General features: G+C 48.0%; 1 protein-coding gene across 2 annotated transcripts in view; it reads left to right on the top strand.

Moving 5' to 3' along the window:
• The window catches only part of LOC140428320 (protein-glutamine gamma-glutamyltransferase 2-like), a 61,165-nt gene that overhangs the window by 22,139 nt on the left and 13,455 nt on the right, over positions 1–25,571 (top strand). For both annotated transcript variants that reach the window (XM_072514665.1, XM_072514664.1), the window contains exons 4-8: positions 4,981–5,099; positions 6,290–6,418; positions 11,480–11,657; positions 19,295–19,430; positions 24,564–24,667. In XM_072514665.1, the coding sequence (XP_072370766.1) occupies positions 4,981–5,099; positions 6,290–6,418; positions 11,480–11,657; positions 19,295–19,430; positions 24,564–24,667 (666 nt within the window). The remainder of the gene's footprint in view (positions 1–4,980; positions 5,100–6,289; positions 6,419–11,479; positions 11,658–19,294; positions 19,431–24,563; positions 24,668–25,571) is intronic.

Genomic DNA, 25,571 nt, shown 5'->3' with positions numbered 1-25,571 from the left:
CAAAGGGTAGGTCGTGTCTGACTAATTTGGTAGAATTTTTTGAGGACGTTACCAGTGCAGTAGATAACGGGGAGCCAATGGATGTGGTATATCTGGATTTCCAGAAAGCTTTTGACAAGGTGCCACACAAAAGGTTGCTGCATAAACTAAAGATGCATTGAGGGTAAAATGGTAGCATGGGTAGAGGATTGGTTAACTAACAGACAGCAGAGAGTGGGGATAAATGGGTGTTTCTCTGGTTGGCAACCTGTAACTAGTGGGGTCCCTCAAGGTCAGTGTTGGGCCCGCAGTTGTTCCACAATTTACATAGACGATTTGAAGTTGGGGACCAAGTGCAATGTGTCAAAGTTTGCAGACGACACTAAGATGAGTGGTCAAGCAAAAAGTGCAGAGGATACCAGAAGTCTGCAGAAGGATTTGAATAGGTTAGGTGAATGGGCTAGGGTCTGGCAGATGGAATTTAATGTTGCCAAGTGTGAGGCTATCCATTTTGGGAGGAATAACAGCAGAATGGATTATTATTTAAACGGTAAGATGTTAAAACATACTGCTGTGCAGAGGGACCTGGGTGTGCTGGTGCACGAGTCGCAAAAAGTTGGTGTGCAGGTGCAACAGGTGATTAAGAAGGCTAATCGAGTTTTGTCTTTCATTGCTAGAGGGATGGAGTTCAAGACTAGGGAGGTTATGCTGCAATTGTATAGGGTGTTGGTGAGGCCGCATCTGGAGTATTGTGTTCAGTTTTGGTCTCCTTACCTGAGAAAGGACATATTGGCACTGGAGGGAGTGCAGAGGAGATTCACTCGGTTGATCCCAGAGTTGAGGGGATTAGATTATGACGAGAGGTTGAGTAGACTGGGACTGTACTCATTGGAGTTTAGAAGGATGCGGGGGGATCTTATTGAAACATATAAAATTATGAAGGGAATAGTTAGGATAGATGCGGGCAGGTTGTTTCCACTGGCGGGTGAAAGCAGAACTAGAGGGCATAGCCTCAAAATAAGGGGAAGTAGATTTAGGACGGAGTGTAGGAGGAACTTCTTCACCCAAAGGGTTGTGAATCTCTGGAATTCCTTGCCCAGTGAAGCAGTTGAGGCTCGTTCTTTAAACGTTTTTAAGAAAAAGATAGATGCCTTTCTAAAGAATAAAGGGATTCGGGGATATGGTGTACGGGCCGGAGAGTGGAGCTGAGTCCACAAAGATCAGCCATGATCTCATTAAATGGCGGAGCAGGCTCGAGGGGCCAGATGGCCTACTCCTGTTCCTAGTTCTTATGTTCTTATGTTCTTATGAGACAGCAGTGCTAACTACTGTGTCTGGCATTTGTTTGACACAAAGGTTACTCAATACTTATCAACTCAAGCTTGAATGCCCAGGTGTTGCTCCTTGCAGGCATGGAATGTTTCATTATCTGAGGGATTGCAAATGGCACTACACATTACATATATCAGTGAACATCTCCACTTCTGCCCTTATGATGGAGGAAAGATGGCTTGCATTGTGTAAATGTCATCCATCGGGCAGCAGGACGCTGCAGTGGTTAGTACTGCTTCCTCACAGCGCTGAGGACCCAGGTTCGATACCAGTCCCGGGTCACAGTCCATGTAGAGTTTGCACATTCTCCCGTGGTCTGTGTGGATCGCCCCCGCCACAACCCAAAGATGTGCAGGGTAGGTGAATTGGCCACGCTAAATTGCACCTTAATTGGGAAAATAAGAATTGGATACTTTAAATTTATATTAAAAAGAATTATGAGACAGCTGTAGATGGTTGGGTCTAAGATGTAGGGTGCTATTCCCCTCCGCTGGGGCGCTGCGCGAATCACGCCACGCCGCCCCGACCCTCGCACGCGATTCTCCCACCCCCCCGGAAACCAGCGGCGCGCGATTCGCACCAGGACGCTTGGAGAACCGGCGAGCGGCGATTCTCCGGCAGGATGTGCCGAGCGGCCGCTACAACACGACAGGTTCCCGCCGGCGCCATCACCCCTGGTCGCTGCCGGCGGGAACTCTGCGGGAATGCTGGGGAGGGGCGGTCTGTGCGGGGGGGGGGGGGGGGGGCGGTCTGTGGGGGGTGGGAGGGGGGGCTCCTTCAACGGGGTGCCCTCCGATGGGGTCTGGCCCATGATCGGATCCCCCGATTGGCGGGCTAGCTTTTCCCACCCCGGGCCTACATCCTTCCGCGCGCAGCCCCAGAACACTGGCTCCATATTGGTGAGGGGGCGGCGTGCGTAAGACGTTCCCCACGCATGCACAGGATGACGCGGCCAACTGCGCATGCGCAGGATTGGGCCGCCCCAACCGCGCATGCGCGGTTTGGCGCGGCGCCATTTGATGCCGCATAAGGACACTGGAGCGGCGTGAACCGCTCTAGCGCCGTGCTGGCCCCCTGTGGGTGCTAGAATAGGTTGTGTCCGGGCCCTGTTTGCGCCGTCGTGAAACGTGACGGCATTCACGACGGCGCGAACACTTTGCCTCCATATCGGAGAATCGCACCCGTTATTTTGATTCTAAGCTGATTGTGAACTACGTAACCCGAGAATCATAGAATCCCTAAGTTGCTGTTGGAGGTCATTTGGCCCATCCGACCATCTGAAAGAGCACCCAGCTGGACTCTTTCCCTCGCCCAATCACCTAACCTGCACATCCTTGGACACTAAGGGGAAATTATTCATGGCTAATGCAACTAACCTGCACATCTTTGGACTGTGGGAGGAAACCCACGCAAACACAGGAGAAAGTGCAAACTCCACACAGACAGACACCCAAGGCTGAAACCGAACCTGGGTCCCTGGAACTGTAAGGCAGCAGTACTAACCACTGTGCCACCGTGCTTTTCTTGATAATAATTTATTCACAGAATGCAGTATTATTTTTATCTCCTTCATACCTCTCAACCCCAGTATCCCAGAAGTCTCTTTTTATACTTGTTTGAATACACAAATAGCCATGTAAAAGAGGACAAATTTTAAAAAGTAGCAAAAGATCAAATAAACTAATAAAAGTAGATATCATTAAAAGGGCACCGTAACCAAAGAACAAAACACAAAAGCACAGTTTCTCTTTCTAAGTGCTCTAATTGAACAACATCCTGCACCATAAACATGGACAGTATCTTGAGGAACTCCTGCAGTGATGTCCTGGGGCTGAGATGATTGACTGAACAGCCTCTTTTGTGTTCAGTGTGACTCCAAACAGTGAACATTTTTCTCCCTTAATTGTCATTGACTTCAATTTTGCCAGAGCACGTTGATGTTACACTTGGTTAAATGCTGTCTTGAGGTTAAGGGCAGTTACTGTTTCTTCACCTCTGGAATTCAGCTCTTTTGTCCATGATTGCACTAAGGCTGTAATAAGGGGCTGGTATCTCCGGTCCCACAGCCGTGTGTTTCCTGGCAGTGCGCCGTTCGCTGGTGGCGGAGTTCTTTACTCCCTCCTTTTGTTAATGGGATTTCCCATTGAAGCCACCCCATTCCACTGGAAAACCAGTGGGCAGGGTTGCGCTGCCGGCAGGAGCAGAGAACCCAACGGCCGGAGAACTCCGGCCAAGTCCTGGAAATACGAGGGGAAGGATTCTCCGACCCTCCGCCATGCCGGAGAATTGCCGGGGAGTGCCGTGAATCCTGGATTCTCTGGCGGCAGGTTTTCGGCGGGGGCAGGAATCATGCCGTGCCGGTCGGGGGCTGTTAGCAGCGGCCCCCCTGGTGATTCTCCGCCCCGCGATGGGCCGAGTGGCCGTCCATTTTTGGCGGGTCCCGCTGGCGTACATTACACCAGGTCTGTACCGGCGGGACCTGGCTCTGCGGGCAGCCTGCGGAGTCCTCGGAGGGGTGCGGGGGCAACTGGCCCCTGGGGAGGTGGGGGGAGAGGGCCACAGTGGCCTGGCCTATGATCGAGGCCTACTGATCCGCGGGCGGACCTATGGCGTGGGGCATTCTTTCCCTCCGCACCGGCCGGTGTAATGGTCTGCCATGTCCAGCGCGGAGAAGAACCCCTCTGCGCATGGGCTGGGATGATGCCAGTGCACACTGGCGCTCCTGCACATGCGCCAACACGCGCCGGCCGGCGGAGGCCCTTCGGCGCCGGTTGGCGCGGTGCCAAGCCCTTTGGTGCCGGCTGGCGAGACGTCAACCCCACCGGCGCCGGCCTAGCCCCTGAAGGTGTGGAGGATTCCGCACCTAACGGGCGGCCAGACGCTTGAGTGGTTCACGCCACTCCACGGCGCCGGTACGGCCAGCCCTGCTGGTTCCGGGAGAATCCCGCCCGAGATTCTGGTGGAACCGAAACTGAACACTTATGGGCAGATTCATGCTGAGCAAGACTCGTTTGATAGCACTATTGCTGACACCTTCTGTCTATTTGCTCCTGATTGAGAAATGTGGGGTAACACAGTGGCACAGTGGCCTCGCAGCCTCACGGCGCCAAGGTCCCAGGTTCAATCCCGGCTCTGGGTCACCGTCCGTGTGAAATGTGCACATTCTCCCCGGTTTGCGTGGGTTTCGCCCCCACAACCCAAAGATGCGCAGGCTAGGTGGACTGGCTACGCTAAATTACCCCTTAATTGGAAAAAAATGATTTGGGTGCACTAAATTTTAAAAAAAATGATTGAGAGTTGTTTGATGGGGAGATAATAATTTAATGGTTTTGTTCTGGAGAGAACAGGTCTTCAGCACTAAAACCAGAATGTTCTCAGTGGACTCAGCCATTTCCATATGGAGTAAATTGAACTTGCTAAAGAATGAGACCTATAATGCCAGAGAACTCTAGAGGAGACTGAGATGGAACATGCCCTCAGTGCTACAGGCTGAAGAATTTTACCTAGGCTTTGAGCCTTAGTGCAGTGAAGTGGTTGCCTGGCAACTTTTTGAGTTCAGCTAATTTCGGCAGGCTGTGTTGGCATCAGTGGATCTTCAGGTACAGATTTGTAATTGTTGCTTTGTCTTTATATCCCAAATTACTTAACTAATGTTACATCTAATTTCAGAGGATGAGGTTTTTCTGAACAGTGATCTTCAGCGCGATGAATATGTGATGAATGAAAATGGAATTATTTATGTTGGTAGTAGTGATTACATGAGTGATATTTCCTGGAACTTTGGACAGGTACTGTTTATGCAAACAAGGGAACTTTCTGATTCATTCTCTTAATCTGCTAAAGTCCTGTAACATGGGCAGATCCTTACTCACATAATTGGTCAGGAATGCTCGTTCAAATTACATTTCGTGGTACAAGGTCAGAATTCCCAAAAATGTTTTGAGTAGGTTGGATTCTGAATGGATTATCAAATGGGGAGCTATTAATTTATATATTTTGTAATGTCACATGGAGCTTCAAGATGAAGCTGTCCATGAAATACTGCAGTGGCAGATCAAAAGATTCCTTTATTGGTCTACAAGTCCGCAAATTGGCACTGCATGTGGAGTTAGTGAACACCAGAATTTTATAAGTGTGGGTGCAGAATCCTGATCTACAGCACCAGAACAATTATATGAACTGATCAATACAGTTTAAGAGAAATGAATAGTTTTATCATTCTGAGGCATTGAGGAAGAATGGATCACTTCAGGAGTTCTAAATCATGTGTAATGATACAGTGAAGAGGAACAGCCAACATAGCTTATATATTACATTGCTGGGCCGGAATTCTCCAGCCCTGGGGATTCTCTTTTCCCACGGCATGGGGTGGCTTCAATGAAAAATCCCATTGACAAGCGACGGGAAGGGACAATCCCGCCGGCAACAAATGGCACGCTGCCGAGAAACACGTTTCTGAGGCTAAATGCCGGCACAAATGGAGAATTTGCGGGAGGTTCAACAACTGGCACGCTGCTGAGAATCACGTTGCTGGGGAACCAGCGAATCCCACCCCTGATTAGTATAAAGAAGCAAGGGAAGGCCATGGTGATCCAGAGCAATGCTCTAGGGAACACAGCTTCAAATTCCACCATGGCTGATGGTGAGATTTGAATTCGCTAAAAATCTGGAATTAAGTCTGATGATTATGACCATGAAACCATTGTCAATTGTCATAAAAATCCCTCTGCCATGCTTATCTTGCCTGGCTCACAGCAATGTGAATGACTCTTAAATGCCCTCTGAAAAGGCCGAGCGAGTCCCTCAGCTCAAGGGCAATTAGAGATGAACCTACCAGCAACGTCTCACCCCATGAATGAATAAAATAAAGTAAAATGCAATCAAATGGAATACTGTAGCATGAGAGAAACCCAAGTACTTAAAGTTAATGAATAATTTCTAATATTATTTAACAATTGATATGTGCTAATATTTACAGTTTGAAGATGATATTTTGGACATCTGTCTTAAGATATTGGACAAAGCACCCAAATATGTGAAAAATCCAAGTAAGGCACTTAGGAGAAGAGGTCTGCCAGTTCACATCGCTCGAATTGTCTCTGCCATGGTAAGTATTGATATCTTAAAGGTCAAGGTACAGTTTTTCCCAATGTTTTTGATTTTAAAATCACTGGCCGGGATTCTCTGTTGGCCGACGCCGGAATCAGGAAACCCGATTGGGCGGAGAATCTGTTCCAATGCCGTAATCGCGGCGGGTACCGGTATCACGCCGAATTGCAATTCTCCGTTGCCTCAACAATGGCGTCACTGCGTTCCAGAATGCACGTACAACCAATGCCATTGGCATATTATTAGCGGGCCCAACCCGGTATCCTCCAAGGCCTCCGCGATTCTCCGCCTCCACTGGGCTGACTTCTGGACGGCGAGGTTCAGCTGTGCTTTTAAAAATCGTGAAACAGGCACCGTGGTTGCTGAGGGAGAGAGAGAGGGTACGGAAAGTGTCCAACATTGCCATAGTTTGCTGACAGTTGTGCCGCTGGCCGGTGAGGGGGGGGTTCTTCTGCCATGGCCGGGGGGAGTAGCGGGGGGTGGCCTGGGGGTCAGGGTGGACAGGCACGGAACACCATTGCCGCAGCCAGCAAGGAGCCACGCTGCTGACTTCCCACTGTGAACTTAGGGTCATGTGTCGCATGAGTGTCTTTCCAGGCCACCCCCCTAGGTGCCATCTGGCCCCAGCCGTATGGGTGCGCTCCAGCACAACCAGTGCCATCTTGTTGGCTGGGATGGTGTGTGCGGGGAATGAAGTGTGTATATGTTGCTGCAACGTCTCAGCTTCCTGAGTGTCGATCGCGAATCTGGCACTATTTCTCATTGGAATTGATTGTGTTCCACGTGGCGCCGGTAACAGCCCCTCAATGGTTGTTAACTCAGTTCAGGTGCAGCCCCAGTTTTGCTATCATGGAAGTCTATGAATTGTGCCCCGCGATCAACACTTAGTCTCAGGAACGGAGAATCCAGCCGATCATATTCTGGGCCATGTAAACCAGAAGGTCCAGAGTTGATTCTCACGCTGTGATGCCAACTGATCTCTGCCTCAACATCTGGATCAAGAACTAAAGAATTCAGTCAGGAGTATCTATGGATCCCCGCTGCATTCATGTAAATGTTTGCTGAGATCAGAAACATCAGGGACGGGATTCCCTGATCAACCAACAATACAAAACCCCTCCCACAACCCTGCAGTCAGAGAGTGGAGAGAGTGGGGTGGGAGACTAAATAACAGTTCACATATCACAATAACCATACAAATACAAGTAAATGGCACCATGCTATACACACAGGCACCTATGCATAACAAAGCATCAGTACAAATGCAAAACCTGAACAATATCATTACTCACAAAAAACAATTACACATTAAAGCACCCCCTCCCCTTCCCAAGCACTGGACTAGGTCATCTTACTTCCTCCCTTTCCTTGCTCCAGGCCTCAGAAGCAAAAAGGGGCTGCAGCAAACAAGCCCCAGTCATAAAATAAGAAACAGCAACAATACAGTAGCAAGCGTATGACTTCCGAACATTAAACAACAACATGCAATAGTACAAAAGGCACCAACAATTTACACGGCCTCCAAACGTGAAACAGAAAACCGTCATAATCACACTAAAGCTGCTGACATCCTTCAAAGGCACATCTTTACAACCTTCAATGTGGACTATTGAGGTGAGCCACCACACTCCTCCTCCTGCAGTCCCGGCATCTGATCTCCTGCTCCACCTAATCCTTGGTCCAGGCCACTGCAGCAGAATAGGCAGGAACAACATACGGCTTCCAGACATAAAATGTTGAACAGTCAGCAGTTCAATAAAAGCATCAGCAAACAGCAAAGCAGTCCTTCAGCCTCCCGCAAATTGAGCAGTTGAATCGGGTCACCACTCTTCCTTCCAAAGCACCTTCCTCCCTCTCCTGCCCCAGGCCACAGAGAAAGAGGCAGTAACTGCAACACACGGCTTCCAGACCTGAAATGTGGAATAGGCAGCAGTACAGATAAATGCACCAGCAAGATGCAAAACAGACTGCATACCTTCAGCAAGTCACTCAGATGAAACAACCACCATCCTTTCCCCTTCCTTCCTCACTTCAGGCTGCAGAAGTAAAGAGATGGCAGCAAGCAGACTTGCAGCAACCAAATGGCAGCCACAGCAGTCCTGCAAACAAGCAGGCAGTGGAGGCAGGCATCAGGCTGAAGCCCAGGCCAGGGCCTTACCTGCAGAATGTTCTGTCCCTCTCTCTCCTGCAAATCCCTGTAGTATTCTCTCAGCAATGGAATTGAGAGAAAGGAGAGAGAAAGAACTCCCCTTCTCCTTCTCCTTGTCCAGAAAACAGGCAGCAGCAAATCTCTGCTTTCTTCCTGACTGTAGAAACCAGCAGCATGCAAAAGTTAGCAATCACAGGCAGGAGCTCACGGAACACACACCCTGCACAGCCACTTGGGCCCCTGGAGTGCTCACAGTATTACAATTGCTCATTCCCTATTAACAATAGCCTTCAGCTGTGCGGCCAGAGTCCGCCACGGTCAGTACGGGTTATGGGTATGCACGATCCAGGAGATGGCATGGTGGACCCACGGTCGCTGTGACATCCACCCTCTTCATTCAAGGTGTGACTCCCCTGTCCCCCCACCCACCCACCCACTGATGGCGGCCCAACTCCCCAACTGAACTCGTCCCCACAAGGGGTCTTTCCCCCCCCCCACTCCCACTTCACCGAGCACTGGGGCAACAATCCCAGTGCCCCCGGCCTGACTGCCTGATTTCGAAGATGGCTACTCATCTCCTCGGATTCCCACCATTGCGGGTTCATGGTTTCAAAAAATAGTGCTAATCAAAGTCCGCGTGACCATTTGCTGGGGAGATGGTTAGACCACGGAAGGCTGTTAGATAGGGGGTTGTTCGCATTAATTCTATGATGATTGACTTTAATTGGTGATTATTGGTTTCTCACCACGTGGCGGGATGCGGTTGTTGCCAATGGGTACAGGAGGGTTAGATGGCAAACCGATCGGTGCCCGGTACACTGCCCGATATTGGTCTCTCCTGCTTTTTAAATGACCATATCGCGCTGTTGCTCAAGTGCAATGCGGCAGTTCGATCGCACCCTTAGAACTTTTTCTGCAATGGGGAACGAAAGATGACGGCAAGACGGCTCCTCAGACATCAGGGTGCCATTTGTAAAGGATGCCCAGATCTCAAAGTTAGATTGAGTATACCCCACCCCCCCACTCACAGACATCAGGAACCCTGCAGACATGCGCAACACCCCAATCTTCGCCCTGGAGAGACAACCTTCCCCACCCATCACTAAAAGTCTGTGTGACCCACCTCCCTCACTACCCAAGCATGAGGGTGACAAGGCCCCCCCCCAGCCCCAACCCCCGAAGACGCGCCGTGTCACGGGACTTGGGTAGATCCCACGATGCATTGTCGCTATCGGGAAGCCCGCGGGTGGCCTCACCCAGCATCTACTGGCCCGCCACACTCCCGTTCGGGCACCATGTGGCCAGTAGACCGCACCCTGTGTGTCTTCTAAGCCCTGAGTGCGTGGACAATTTGAATAGCCAGCAAAATGCGTTTCATGGGTTTCAATAGAGATGATTGTTTATTTACACACCCACTTTGAAATCTAATGTGATGGCACTCCCTCACACAGTCACACATACAAACATACTGAAGATGAGCACAATTGAAGAGAATAGTGCACTTTTACAAGTTGTAAGCAAAAGAATAGTTCATAATTTACATGATTACCTTGTTCTGGAAAACACACATTGCAGTGCTGATGAAGGAATCCTCTTCACTCTTAACAGGTAGTTTAAGTGCATGCAACAGCTGATATCATATGCCCAAGTCGTTGCAGGATTCTCTCAAAGGGACAGACTTGCTGCAATTCATGAAGTTAGTTGCTTATAGTCTCTTTACCAGGAAGTCAGTTTACTATATTGGCAGACATGAAAATGATCAGGCTTGGAGTCCTTGCAATGTTGCAACCTTTTGCTCTTTTAAAGTATAGATGCTATTGCTGTTTCTGCTGCTCTGTTGCTGTCTCTTACTTTCTGCAGTCAACATTTTGAAGGGACAAACATAGTTGTCCTAATGTGACTCCTCACAAAAACAGTTCCTCTTCCATATGTGGTGGTGATTTTGGATTGATTAGCCACACCCTGGTTTATTGATTTAAGATATTTAACCTGAGAAGTGTGGGGTGTAGTTAAGTCATACTTTGTTCCCAAAAAAGACCCATTCAGCTTGGGAATGTCCCCTGATGGTTTCTGGGAAATGTACAGTTAACACCCTTTCACCTGCTTTAATAATAATCTTTATTATTGTCACAAGTAGGCTTACATTAACACTGCAATGAATTTACTGTGAAAAGCCCCTAGTCGCCACATTCCCCACCTGTTCGGGTACACAGAGGGAGAATTCAGAATGTCCAAACTACCTGCAGCACGTCTTTCGGGACTTGTGGGAGGAAACCGGGGCACCCAGAGGAAACTCACGCAGACACAGGGAGAACGTGCAGACTCCGCACAGACAGTGACCCAAGCCGGAATCAAATCTGGGACCTGGCGCTGTGAAGCAACATTGCTAACCACTGTGCTACCATGCCACCCACTGTGCCTTTTTGTCTTTGTTAGACAGTGAGGCAGTTTTTGACAATGGATCATCTGACTTTTTGCAGTCACCTTTGCAGCACATTGAACATTTTTAAAAAGTAAAGCCAATTTCAAAGAATCCACATTGAATAATGCTCATATTTTGAGGATTAGGAATTATATGGCTTTACTGGGCAAAATAATTTGCATTTACTAATTCATCTTTTATGACCTGAGGCCCAAGTGCTTCACATCCAATGAAGTACTTTTCAAATGTAAACATGGCAACCAATTTGTGCACAACAAGGTCCCACAATAGCAACTTGATTTGGAACCAATGCACATCTTGTAATTTATTGCAAAAGGCTAGTAAATGGTAGTACCAGCAAAGAATAAGGGTTCCATAAATTGTAAATGGCCATAAATTATCTAATACCTTTGATCCCTTCAATGTGTCTCATTGCTATCATGACTTCCCAATAATGCCAATACAAACTTACTGTGTTATCCTTTCAGGTAAATTCCAATGATGATTCAGGAGTACTTGTTGGCAGGTGGAGCCCACCATATTCTGCTGGAGTATATCCAGGGAAATGGAACGGAAGTCTTGCAATCCTTCGTAAATGGAGTGAGAATGGCTGCCGAAGAGTTCGCTATGGGCAGTGCTGGGTGTTTGCAGCAGTCACCTGCACAGGTAGAGGGGTAATTGGTATTACATTTCAAAAATAAGAGACTTGTTGTTGAAATGGAATTAGTAAATGTCAATATCTATTTCATTATTTCCAAATAAATGTGCACATAAACAAAGGTTTGCAGCACATATTTTAATAGGTAGTGGAAGAATGTCTTGGGGGAGACTGTCCTTAGATTGTGCTAAGGCACGATCAATTTGACAAAGACGATAGTTGAATCCAACTGAGACTTTATTGCTATCAGATGTGTGGCCTCCCACAGCAGCTGGCGAAATGGCTGCTGGCTGGAGGACACGCATATTTATACCCTGACTCCTGGGCGGAGCCAGCAGGCAGGGACTACCGGCGAACCTGTAGTACAGGTCCTACCATACAACACCTAATACAGGTGCAACAGTGGTTTACTACATTTACCCCCTGTTAAAAATTGAGTCCGGCGGGGGTGGTGGATAACTATATACAACAATGAGTTAATATTTACAAGATTTGAGCAAACAAATGTCCTTTGATGTTCGGTGGACCGGTCAGAGGTTTAGCCGGTCCGGGACCTTGATGTTCCTCTGAGAGCGATGCAGTGGTGTCGGCAATGTTGGTGCTGATCTGGTCGATGGTGACTCTGGAAGCGTGCCGAAATCCTCTTCATCATCGGGTGTGGGTAGGGGGAGGACAGATGGTCCTTGGGGGGGGGGGGGGGGGTGCTGTTGGGAGAGACAGGGGAGGGGAGGGTGGAGCCGGGGGCGGAGGGGGTGTTGGGGTGGAACCTGCTGGTGCCAGGTCCCTGAGGGAGACAGTATCCTGGCAGTCGACGGGAATGCCACATAGGCGTACTGGGGGTTTGCGTGACGCAAGTGCACCCTCTCCACCAACGGGTCCGTCTTGTGGAGTCACACATGCTTATGGAGAAGCACGGTTCCCGGAGCTGCGAGCCAAGTCGGGAGCAACACCCCGGATGTGGTCTGCCTGGAGAAGGCAAAAAGACGTTCATGGGGTGAATTGTTAGTGGCAGTGCACAGTAATGAGTGAATGGAGTGGAATGCATCAGGGAGGACCTCCTGCCAGCAGGAGGCTGGGAGGTTCCTGGACCGTAGGGCCAGCTGGACGGCCCTCCATACCGTCCCATTCTCCCTTTCTACCTGTCCGTTTCCCCGGGTGTTATAGTTTGTCGTTCTGCTGGAAGTGATACCCCTGCTGAGCAGGAACTGATGCAGCTCATCACTGATGAATGAGGATCCCCTGTCACTGTGGATGTGGCGGGGAAACCGAACAGAGCGAAGATTGTGTTGAGGGCTTTGATGACAGTGGCAGACGTCATGTCGGGGCATGGGATGGCAAAGGGGAATCTGGAGTATTCGTCGACCACACTGAGAAAATATGTGTGACGGTCGATGGAGGGGAGGGGGCCTTTGAAGTCCACGCTGAGGCGTTCAAAGGGGTGGGAGGCTTTCACCAGGCGCGCGCGGTCCGGCCAGTAGAAGTGCGTCTTGCACTCCGCACAGACCTGGCAATCCCTGGTGATTGTCCTTACTTCCTCAACGGAGTAGGCCAGATTCCATGCCTTAATGAAGTGGTACAACCGTGTGACTCCTGGGTGACAAAGGCTGTCGTGCAGGGCCTGGAGTCGGTCTACCTGTGTGCTGGGACATGTACCTTGTGATAGGTCGTCTGGCGGCTCGTTCAGTTTGCCAGGGCGATACATAGTCTCGTAATTGTAGGTGGAGAGCTCGATCCTCCACCTCAACGTTTTATCGTTCTTGATCTTACCCTGCTGTGTGTTGTTGAACATGAAGGCAACCGACCATTGGTCAGTGAGGAGAGTGAATCTCCTGCCAGCCAGGTAACGCCTCCAATGCCGCACAGCTTCAACAATAGCTTGGGCCTCCTTTTTGACGGATGAGTGCCGAATTTCGGAGGCATGAAGGGTGCGGGAAAAGAATGCCACGGGCCTGCCTGCCTGATTGAGGGTGGCGGCAAGGGCAACGTCTGATGCATCGCTTTCTACTTGGCAGGGCAGTGTCTCATCTACAGCGTGCATTGTGGCCTTGGCTATATCAGCTCTGATCCGGGCGAAGGCCTGCTGGGCCTCGGCCGTCAGGGGAAACTGGGTGGACTGAATGAGTGGGCGGGCCTTGTCCGCATAGTTTGGGACCCACCGAGCGTAGTATGAAAAGAACCCCAGGCAGCGTTTGAGGGCCTTGGGGCAGTGGGGGAGGGAGAGCTCCATGAGGGGGCGCATGCGGTCGGGATCCGGCCCCAGAACTCCGTTCTGGACCACATAGCCGAGGATGGCGAAGCAGTTTGTGTGGAACACGCACTTCGTGTTGTAAGTGAAATTTAGGAGAGTAGCGGTGTGGAGAAATTTAGCGAGGTTGGCGTCATGGTCCTGCTGATCATGGCCATAGATGGTGATGTTATCTAGGTATGGAAAGGTGGCCCGCAACCCATACCGGTCGACCATTCGGTCATCTCCCTTTGCAAGACCGAGACCCCGTTTGTGACGCCGAAGAGGACCCTAAGGAAGTGGTCTAAGCGGCCGTCTGCCTCGAAGGCTGCGTATGGACGTTCCGATTTACGGATGGGGAGCTGGTGGTAGGCGGATTTCAGGTCTACCGTTGAGAAGACCTGGTACTGTGCAATCTGGTTAACCATGTCAGATATGCGTGGGAGGGGGATGCGTCGAGCTGCATGTACTGATTGATGGTCTAGCTGTAGTCCACGACCATTTGGTGTTTCTTCCCAGTTTTAACTACTACCACATAAGCTCTCCATGGGCTGTTGCTGGCCTCGATGATGCCTTCCCGAATCAGCCGTACTTCGGACCTGATGAAGGTCTTGTCCTGGGTGCTGTACCGTCTGCTCCTGGTGGCGACGGGTTTGCAATCCGGAGTTAGATTGGCGAAGAGGGAAGGTGGGTCGACCTTTAGGTTCATGAGGCCACACACAGTAAGGGGTGGTAAGGGCCCACCGAATTTCAGAGTCAGGCCCTGGAGGTTGCACTGGACGTCCAGGCCGAGGATTAGAGCAGCGCAGAGGTTAGGGAGGACGTAGAGGCGGAAGCCGCTGAATTCTACACCCTGGACCGTGAGCGTGACCGTACAGTACCCCCGGATCGCTATGCAATGCGATCCGGAAGCCAAGGAGATTTTTTGGTTGGTGGGGTGTATCGTGAGGGAGCAGCGCCTTATCGTATCCGGGTGTATGAAACGTTCGGTGCTCCCGGAGTCCAGCGGGCAGGAGGTTCCGTGTCCGTCGACTTTCATGCTGGTGGGTGCGTTGATCAGGTTATGCGGACGAGACTGGTCGATCGACAGGGAGGTGAGTCTTGGTTGGTCGTCGCTGGTGTCGGATAATGGGGTGGTTGGTGAGCTCGGGTCCTGGAACGCTGGTGGTGCCCATTTGCTGAGGGGTAGACAAGATGGCGGCGCAAGAAGATCTTGAGGGATGCAAAATGGCGTCGCTTGAGTGCGGATCCAGCTGCAGGCGATCCAGTTTGATACGGAGGTCCATCCTTAGAAACTGATAGCAATAAATTGAAGCACGATCAATTGGACAAAGACGATAGTGGAATCCAACTGAGGCTTTATTGCTATCAGATGTGTGGCCTCCCACAGCAGCTGGCGAAATGGCTGCTGGCTGGAGGACAGGCATATTTATACCCCACCTCCTGGGAGGAGCCAGCAGGCAGGGACTACCGGCGAACCTGTCGTACAGGTCCTACGTACATCACCTAATACAGGTGCAACAGTGGTTTACCACATGTGCCTGACTTAATGTTTCAGTGTAAGATCAGGGGGAATCTTACAGGAGAAACATAAGCAGGAATTTGCGATATTCTCTGGGGCGTTTTCCAATCTCTTGCTGAAACTACGGCAGGAGTCCGTGAAAATTCCAGATGTGTACGTTCAAGAGCATGCAGGGGGTGGGGTGTGAGGTAGTGGTTACTGGTGGATCGGTGGTTCTTGAACATAGGATTGGTTGAAGGAGTATTGTGGGAGAAAGAGATTCCTTTTCATACCGAAGGAGTGGTTTAAGAGAAAGGGATTCTCTTTCAGACTGAGTGGGGGCGATTTTGAGCCAATGTTAGCGGCCCCAGGTTTTCTGACACAGGCGTGAAATCTAGAGAGAATCACGTTTGCCGATTTTCCATGCACCTCGATGTTGGCACAATGAGGTTCATGTTCATAAAGGCTGAGAACCTCATTTTAATGTTTTTAAATACTTTTCAATATAATTAACCAGCCCCCCGCCACTTGATCCCCTCTCTGAATATTCAAATGTCCCTGATGTGACGGCACATCGGCAGGGTTTACAACAGCTATTTAAATGCCTAAGTCTATCAAATGGGTAGCAGCCCCTTGGGGGGGGGGGGGGGGGGGGGGGGGGCTGGAGGCACATGCCTGAACAATGATGCCTGCACTGCTCCTTGTCACGGGGCAGTGCCAGGAACAGGAGGCACATGGAGGTGGGGGGGGGGGAGAGTGTGTGTGGTTTTCCATCATGTGTGGTAGGGGGAGCATGCCAATTCCTTTCTGGGGGAGGCGAACATGCAGGTTCGGTGGAATAGGCAGTGAGGGGGTGGATACACTGGCGATACTTCCGCGGTGGAGGGAAGCTCCCAATGATTGTGGGAGGGGAGGAAATGCCATTGATGCCTCTGACAATATTGAATTCTTTACCCGTCAGTCTGGCCTCAATAAAACTCGAGATGGATTTGTAAGTATAGTATTATTTATTTTTAACCAACTTGCAAGGCTGACTCGCTCCACAGATCACTCGTGTTATCCAAGCAATTCCCCATAATCTCGAACTAGTCCTCAAGACTGCGTTGTTCGACCACTACAGTCCAAGGATACAATTTTAGCTTAATCAACTATAGTTTCCAAAACACACGTGGCACTGAACCGTCTTTCCGACGTCCCATCAATTCCAAAACACATGTGGAACTGAACCGTCTTTCCAACGTCCCATCAATTCCAAACCATACATGGAACTGAACCGTCTTTCTGATGTCCCATCAATTCCACAATCAACTCAAAACTGAACTATCAATCTTATGATATCCCATTAGTTTTTTTTTAACCTTCAGTCGCACCTACATCGACTGAATTTTTAATTTTCTAATCCCCAGACTGACCTTTGATTTCATTGAGACGATCTTTCCGTACCAACCGCGAGTGACCAAACCAATCAGACCATGAGAAGAGGGGAAAATCAATGTGGTCATTTTCCAGCTACACACATTGTGGGCCCATTTCCACTTTCCTTGTCCAACATCAGTCTAATTCTGATTTCGCAACTGGCCGGTGACTGTCTGGAGAAATCCCGGGTTTCGGCACCAAATGACAATATTGAATTCTTTACCCATCAGTCTGGCTTCAATAAAACTCAAGATGGGTTTGTCGGTATAGTATTATTTATTTTTAACCAAATTGCAAGGCTGACTCGCTCCACAGAGATTCAGAACACACAAGCGGTCTCCTGGAGCTCCAGAACCGAGTGCTATCGGAGACAAAGACATCTTTACAAATCTCATCAAATGGCATCAAGTTTCACATACAAGATTCCCATAGGTCATCCTATACACCTCCTGACCTGGCCATATATCCTGATTGGCTCACTTCACATTCCTTAACCCTGGGCCTCTTGTTACCCAGCATCCTTTTCCCCAACCTTGCCATGCTTTCTGAATCCCTTTGTCCTTTGTTTGTGAACTCACTACTATCAGACTGGCTCACATATACATTATTGTAACTGATATTTGAACTAACTATTTTATATCACACTCGTTTGTTCAATTCCTCACTTCCGTTGAGTGGTGGTGGGAGTGGGGGGGGGGGGGGAAGAGCGTGGAGCTGATCTTCAGTTCTGATCAGAGTGCCCTTTAAGGATGGTGCCCTGATCTCTGTGTAGCTGGCTGCCAGCCCCATCAGGCCCCACCCTGCATGAGTAATGCCATAAACCTTGCCCACTCATTTTTGTTTTACTTAGAGAGGCTTAAGGTCTGGAGTGGAAATTGGTCTGTGCAGCTGGAGAGCTACAACCCAGTTTTCAATCTGAGCCTGACACTTTAACGAAATATGACATGATTCCACCTGAGGAATAGTGTGGGAGAAAGGGTTTCCATTTCAGATTGAAGGCGTTATAGACTCATAGAATTTACAGTGCAGAAGGAGGCCATTCGGCCCATCGAGTCTGCACCGGCTCTTGGAAAGAGCACCCTACCCAAGGTACACACCTCCACCCTATCCCCATAACCCAGTAACCCCACCCAACACGTGTGTTATGTGGGACTCTGGAACCAGAAAATAAATTAAAAGACAACTGGTATTTTGACCTTTATGTCAAGAGGACTAGAATGAAGAACTTGTACTTCAGCTAGTTGGACCTGGAGTACTGTGAGTTGTTCCGGGCACCGGACCTTCGGAAAGATGTACTAACCTTGGAAGATATGTAGTGTAGGCTTATTGGATTGATACCTGAAATCCAATGGTTAAATAATGAGAAGGGATTGCACAAATATGTTCCCTTGAATATAAAAGGTTATGAGATGATTTGATTGATAGAAATCAGGAGAAATTGGGCTGGATTATACATGTCCCCACCGAGTGTGTTTTGGTTGGAAGAGGAATGTAAAATAGGGTGGGTGCCGACCCCACCACCCACCTGCAAGCTCACCCTAATAATAAGGGGGTGATGTGTTCTGAATATTGCCCATGACATTTAAATTAATAATTAAGATTAACTTAACTTGCTTACAAGGTTATGGACTCCAATAATAAACTGCCCATGCCATTACATGCTAGAAGTGGTCAATAAGGTGGGAATGGACTGGCCACTTTTATAAAAAAAAGGTTTTCAAAGAGTGTGAAGGAAGTTTTGGGACCAACTTTGGGGGTGTCCTTTGCGCATCAGGACAGACGGCAGTCCCCTAAGATAGTACTCTCCCTCTTTCTTCCTACCACCTGCCCTATAAAACACAGTACCCACCCCCCAACTAGCTCCCTTTCCCTAAACTGCTGAAACCCCCCCACTCAAGATTCTGGACTTACCTTGCTTCGGGATCCATGGGCCTTCTTCTTGGATCTGCTCGCTGTATCAACAGCACCCACTAATGCCCTCTCAGTACTGTTGGGACTGCTGGGGCTTTTGGCCAATCCAACTGGCTGACAGGACCTGAAGATGGGACTTCCTCCCGATGAGAGGGTTGTAAGTTCCATGGGCTGCCTATTTAGCCATTGTGCAGTGCATTGTGGCTGGCATCCAGTGAGTTGGCTCCACGTCAAATTGATGCTGCATTATGTTTTCAATCAAGTGATATTCAATCACCGGTATTAATTGCTATCCTCATTCTTCACATCAAAGCAACATTTTATTATGCATTTTGCCTGGGTCTGAAAAGATCTAGTAACTGAGCTCCATATTGCATGCCAAATTGCTAGTCAGTATCTTAATGTATTAACGTTATGATTCACAGTGGCAACAATCTTGAGGCTTCAATTTTCAACAATTGGCTGATGTAATCTGCATCGAAATGTGAGATAATCACATTGGTTGAGAATTTGCATTTTAAGATCTTTTGTATAGTTATTCTTCTATAGTTGGAAACACATGGAAGTCCATTAATAACTCTTTCGTTCTTTAGTTTTGAGATGTTTAGGAATTCCTACCCGTGTGGTTACAAACTTTGATTCTGCTCATGATACCAATGCAAACTTAACAATTGACGAATATTATGATGTAGAAGCAAACAGCATGGGAGAATCAGAGGATAGCATTTGGTGAGTTAAAAACCAAAATGAATATTCAAACAACATGACTGGTTAACAAATGCACTCTGAATAACATAATTCTACTGATATAATTATACTGAATGGAGAGAATTTTATGGGAACCAGTTCTAGTGCCAGTGGGATGAGGACTGAATAAATATTTTTCATATTAAAAAGTACACTGACTTAAACAAGGAGCGAGAGGGAGAACCTTCTCTTAGAAGGGAAACCAAATTGGAAAGAATGTTAAGTAGCATGAAATCAGAAACATGATCAAACCAGAGGTAGAGTAGAGCTGGGGAATATAGCTTTGCAAGATGTAAGAATAAGCACAAGTGAAAATTTCAGTATATTAGAAAAGTGGACAGCAGCCAATATTTCAAGTAAGTTAATATACACTTAGAATAGGTCGATACAGTTATGTTGGTAGCAGAACAGAGATTCTTAATCCGCAGTTATGTAAGTAAGACATAGGGGGCGTCATTCTCCGCCGGCGGGAGTCTCCGTTCTGCCGGCGCTCGGGGGTTTCCCGACGGCGTGGGGGTGCCCCACAATGGGAAACCCCATTGACCGGCCGGCGTTACGGAGACTCCCGCCGGCCGGTCGGCGCAGAAATGTGGCGGGGCGGGTAGGAGAATTTCGCCCAGGGTAGTTGGAGGGGGTTCAAGGGTCAAGAGCCTGTAAGTACAGCCCAATGTTGTCATGAGCTTTGCCCATCATGACAGGTTAACTTAAGATTTGGGGCTCTTAACTTAAAAGTTAAGTGTGGGTCAGGAAAAAGCTTAATATGACAGAAGAAAATATGCAACCCAGCAAAGCTTTGACCACATTTGTTTCCTATCAGTGGTAGGTTGATCACACATGAAATTGTTCTTCGGAATACTCAGTGATCAATTTATTAATCAAAATGGTAACTCCAGCAAAACATGCTCATGGATACTGATCATCACCTTTGGAAATTGGAGACTGATTTGTTCTTTATTTTGAAAATGATCAGAAATTTTGAATTTTGCAAGTAGAGGCTAAAATATGATAGAATGTGAGCAGATTTAGGAACTAAAATGTGGTTTTAATCATGTCCCCCAGTGTATCACAAAGAATCTCAAACTAAGGTCTTGAGGGGATCTCAGTTGGTGTACGACATATGTAAATATGATGATTTAGTAGAACATAGAACTTAGAACGATACAGCGCAGTACAGGCCCTTCGGCCCACGATGTTGCACCGACATAGGAAGTCAAAAAACAAAAGCCATCTAACCTACACTATGCCATTATCATCCATATGCTTATCCAATAAACTTTTAAATGCCCTCAATGTTGGCGAGTTCACTACTGTTGCAGGTAGGGCATTCCATGGCCTCGCCATTCTTTGCGTAAAGAACCTACCTCTGACCTCTGTCCTATATCTATTACCCCTCAGTTTAAGGCTATGTCCCCTCGTGCTAGCCATTTCCATCCACGGGAGAAGGCTCTCACTGTCCACCCTATCTAACCCCCGATCATTTTGTATGCCTCTATTAAGTTTCCTCTTAACCTTCTTCTCTCTAACGAAAACAACCTCAAGTCCATCAGCCTTTCCTCATAAGATTTTCCCTCCATACCAGGCAACATCGTGGTAAATCTCCTCTGCACCCGCTCCAAAGCTTCCACGTCCTTCCTATAATGAGGTGATCAGAACTGTACGCAATACTCCAAATGCGGCCGTACCAGAGATTTGTACAGCTGCAACATGACCTCATGACTCCGGAACTCAATCCCTCTACCAATAAAGGCCAACACTCCATAGGCCTTCTTCACAACCCTATCAACCTGGGTGGCAACTTTCAGGGATTTATGTACATGGACACCGAGATCCCTCTGCTCATCCACACTTCCAAGAACTTTACCATTAGCCAAATATTCTGCATTCCTGTTATTCCTTCCAAAGTGAATCACCTCACACTTCTCTACATTAAACTCCATTTGCCACCTCTCAGCCCAGCTCTGCAGATTATCTATGTCCCTCTATAACCTGCAACATCCTTCCGCACTGTCGACAACACCACCGACTTTAGTGTCGTCTGCAAATTTACTCACCCACCCTTCTGCGCCCTCCTCTAGGTCATTTATAAAAATGACAAACAGCAACTGCCCCAGAACAGATCCTTGTGGTACGCCACTTGTAACTGAACTCCATTCTGAACATTTCCCATCAACCACCACCCTCTGTCTTCTTTCAAAGAACAAAGAACAAAGAACAAAGAAATGTACAGCACAGGAACAGGCCCTTCGGCCCTCCAAGCCCGTGCCGACCATACTGCCCGACTAAACTACAATCTTCTACACTTCCTGGGTCCGTATCCTTCTATTCCCACCCTATTCATATATTTGTCAAGATGCCCCTTAAATGTCCCTATCGTCCCTGCCTCCACTACCTCCTCCGGTAGTGAGTTCCAGGCACCCACTACCCTCTGCGTAAAAAACTTGCCTCGTACATCTACTCTAAACTTTGCCCCTCTCACCTTAAACCTATGCCCCCTAGTAATTGACCCCTCTACCCTGGGGAAAAGCCTCTGACTATCCACTCTGTCTATGCCCCTCATAATTTTGTATACCTCTATCAGGTCGCCCCTCAACCTCCTTCGTTCCAGTGAGAACAAACCGAGTTTATTCAATCGCTCCTCATAGCTTATGCCCTCCATACCAGGCAACATTCTGGTAAATCTCTTCTGCACCCTCTCTAAAGCCTCCACATCCTTCTGGTAGTGTGGCGACCAGAATTGAACACTATACTCCAAGTGTGGCCTAACTAAGGTTCTATACAGCTGCAACATGACTTGCCAATTCTTATACTCAATGCCCCGGCCAATGAAGGCAAGCATGCCGTATGCCTTCTTGACTACCTTCTCCACCTGTGTAGCCCCTTTCAGTGATCTGTGGACCTGTACTCCTAGATCTCTTTGACTTTCAATACTCTTGAGGGTTCTACCATTCACTGTATATTCCCTACCTGCATTAGCCCTTCCAAAATGCATTACCTCACATTTGTCCAGGTTAAACTCCATCTGCCATCTCTCCGCCCAAGTCTCCAGACAATCTAAATCCTGCTGTATCCTCAGACAGTCCTCATCGCTATCCGCAATTCCACCAACCTTTGTGTCGTCTGCAAACTTACTAATCAGACCAGTTACATTTTCCTCCAAATCATTTATATATACTACAAAGAGCAAAGGTCCCAGCACTGATCCCTGTGGAACACCACTGGTCACAGCCCTCCAATTAGAAAAGCATCCCTCCATTGCTACCCTCTGCCTTCTATGGCCTAGCCAGTTCTGTATCCACCTTGCCAGTTCACCCCTGATCCCGTGTGACTTCACCTTTTGTACTAGTCTACCATGAGGGACCTTGTCAAAGGCCTTACTGAAGTCCATATAGACAACATCTACTGCCCTACCTGCATCAATCATCTTAGTGACCTCCTCGAAAAACTCTATCAAGTTAGTGAGACACGACCTCCCCTTCACAAAACCGTGCTGCCTCTCACTAATACGTCCATTTGCTTCCAAATGGGAGTAGATCCTGTCTCGAAGAATTCTCTCCAGTAATTTCCCTACCACTGAAGTAAGGCTCACCGGCCTGTAGTTCCCGGGATTATCCCTGCCACCCTTCTTAAACAGAGGAACAACATTGGCTATTCTCCAGTCCTCCGGGACATCCCCTGAAGACAGCGAGGATCCAAAGATTTCTGTCAACTAGCCAATTTCTGATCCACATCTCTAAATCACCCTCAATCCCCAGCCTCCGTATTTTCTGCAATAGCCTACCGTGGGGAACCTTATCAAACGCTTTACTGAAATCCATATACACCACATCAACTGCTCTACCCTCATCTACCTGTTCAGTCACCTTCTCAAAGAACTCGATAAGGTTTGTGAGGCATGACCTACCCTTCACAAAGCCATGCAGACTACTCCTAATCATATTATTCCTATCTAGATAATTATAAATCTTGTCTCTTATAATCCCCCCCAAGACTTTACCCACAACAGACGTGAGGCTCACCGGTCTATAGTTGCCGGGGTTGTCTCTACTCCCCTTCTTGAACAAAGGAACCACATTTGCTATCCTCCAGTCCTCTGGCACTATTCCTGTAGTCAATGATGACATAAAAATCAAAGCCAAAGGCTCAGCAATCTCTTCCCTGGCCTCCCAGAGAATCCTAGGATAAATCACATCAGGCCTCGGGGACTTATCTATTTTCAGCCTGTCGAGAATTGCCAAAACCTCTTCCCTACGTACCTCAATGCCATCTATTCTAATAGCCTGGGTCTCAGCATTCTCCTCCACAACATTCTCTTTTTCCTGAGTGAATACTGACGAAAAATATTCATTTGGTATCTCGCCTATCTCTTTAGACTCCACACACAACTTCCCATCCCTGTCCTTGACTGGCCCTATTCTTACCCTAGTCATTCTTTTATTCCTGACATATCTATAGATACAAGTTGCTGTATAATAAGAAATATGTTTTGCCCCATTATATCCCTTTGGATAAATTATGTTTATTTAAGATGGAAGCTTGCAGGAGTGTGTCAATATTTGCAGGAAGTCACCTTGCATGGAATTTCCATGTCAATATTTGATGGTCACAGCTAAGAATCCTTTTTAAAAATTCTTTCATGAGATGTGGGTATCACTGGCAAGGCCAGCATTTGTTGTCTACCCCTAAGACCCCTTGAGCTGGGTGGCTTACAAGGCCATTTTAGAATCAGCCACATTACTGTAGCCCAAATTCAAATGTAGCCTAGATCAGGTAAGGATGGCAAATTTACTTTCTTGAAGGGCATCAGTGAATTGGATGAGATTTTATGACAATTGGTGATAGTTTCATGGTCATACTGAGACCAACTTTAAATTCTAAATGTAATTAATTGAATTTAAATTCCACCAACTCCCATGGTGCGATTTGAACCCACATCCCCAGAACATCAGCCTCGATTAGCCTGGATTACTAGACCAGTGGCATCACCACTACCCATCATGTCCTCTATATCTGTCAGTATTTGTACTGTTTCTGACACCGTGCCTAGAACTATTTAATATCTTATCTCTTGTCAGAATTCCAGTCACCTGTGACTTTCCTCTTGCGCTTTTGCTTCAGGAATTTCCACGTGTGGGTAGAAAGTTGGATGACACGAAATGACCTCAGCCCAGGCTTTGATGGATGGCAGGCAGTGGACGCAACGCCACAGGAGGAAAGTGACGGTAAAGATCAGGATGGCATGAGGAAACGCGTGTGCATTATGAATGAAACACTGACAAATGGGAAACATAGAAATACGAGTCAAACCTTCAGGCCTTGCAACATGTTGCCGCTGATCTGAATCATATCTCTGCCTATCTGCCATGATTCCATAAACCTTAAAACTCTTTAATAATTAAAATATAGCAATTGTAGTTTTTAAATTTTCAATCGACATAGGGCTCAGATGATTGTTAGGGAAGGGAATTCTAGATTTCCACAACTTTTCATGTGAACTGAGGGAGGAAATCAGAGCACCTGGAGGAAACCCATGCTGACATGGTGAAAAGATGCAACGTCCACACAGACAGTGGCCCTAGGATGGAATTGAACCCGGGTCCTGGGCGCTGTGAGGCAGCAGTGCTAACCACAGTGCCACACGAATTGATTATAAATAGCTTTCTGACCTCACCCCTGAATGATCAAGCTCTAATCTTAACCACATGACCTTCCTTTTGCAACCCCCCCCCCAAACCAGAGGAAATAGTTTCTCTTCATCTACCCTACTAAATCCTTTAACCATCTTAAAACTCTCAATGCGATCTTATGAGTTTTGAAGAATACAAGTCTCTTTTATATAACTGGCAGGCATATTTTTACACTTTTGGTACCTTTAGGAATGCCATAGAATCCCTATGGTGCAGAAAGAGAACATTTGGCCCATCGAGAGTGTACTGACCCTCTGTAAGAGCACTCTACCTAGGCTGACTTCCCTGCCCTATTCCTGTAACCCCATAGCCCCACTTTATCTGCACAACTTTGAACTGAGGGAGGAAATCGGAGCACCCGGAGGAAACCCATGCTGACATGGTGAGAAGGTGCAAGGTCCACACAGACAGTGGTCCTGGGATGGAATTGAACCCGGGT

The sequence above is a fragment of the Scyliorhinus torazame genome, chromosome 8, assembly GCF_047496885.1.
Source record: "Scyliorhinus torazame isolate Kashiwa2021f chromosome 8, sScyTor2.1, whole genome shotgun sequence".
Lineage (NCBI taxonomy): Eukaryota > Metazoa > Chordata > Chondrichthyes > Carcharhiniformes > Scyliorhinidae > Scyliorhinus > Scyliorhinus torazame.
The sequence above is the reverse complement of the archived record's forward strand: the minus strand, read 5'-3'. Positions and strand labels throughout refer to the sequence as shown.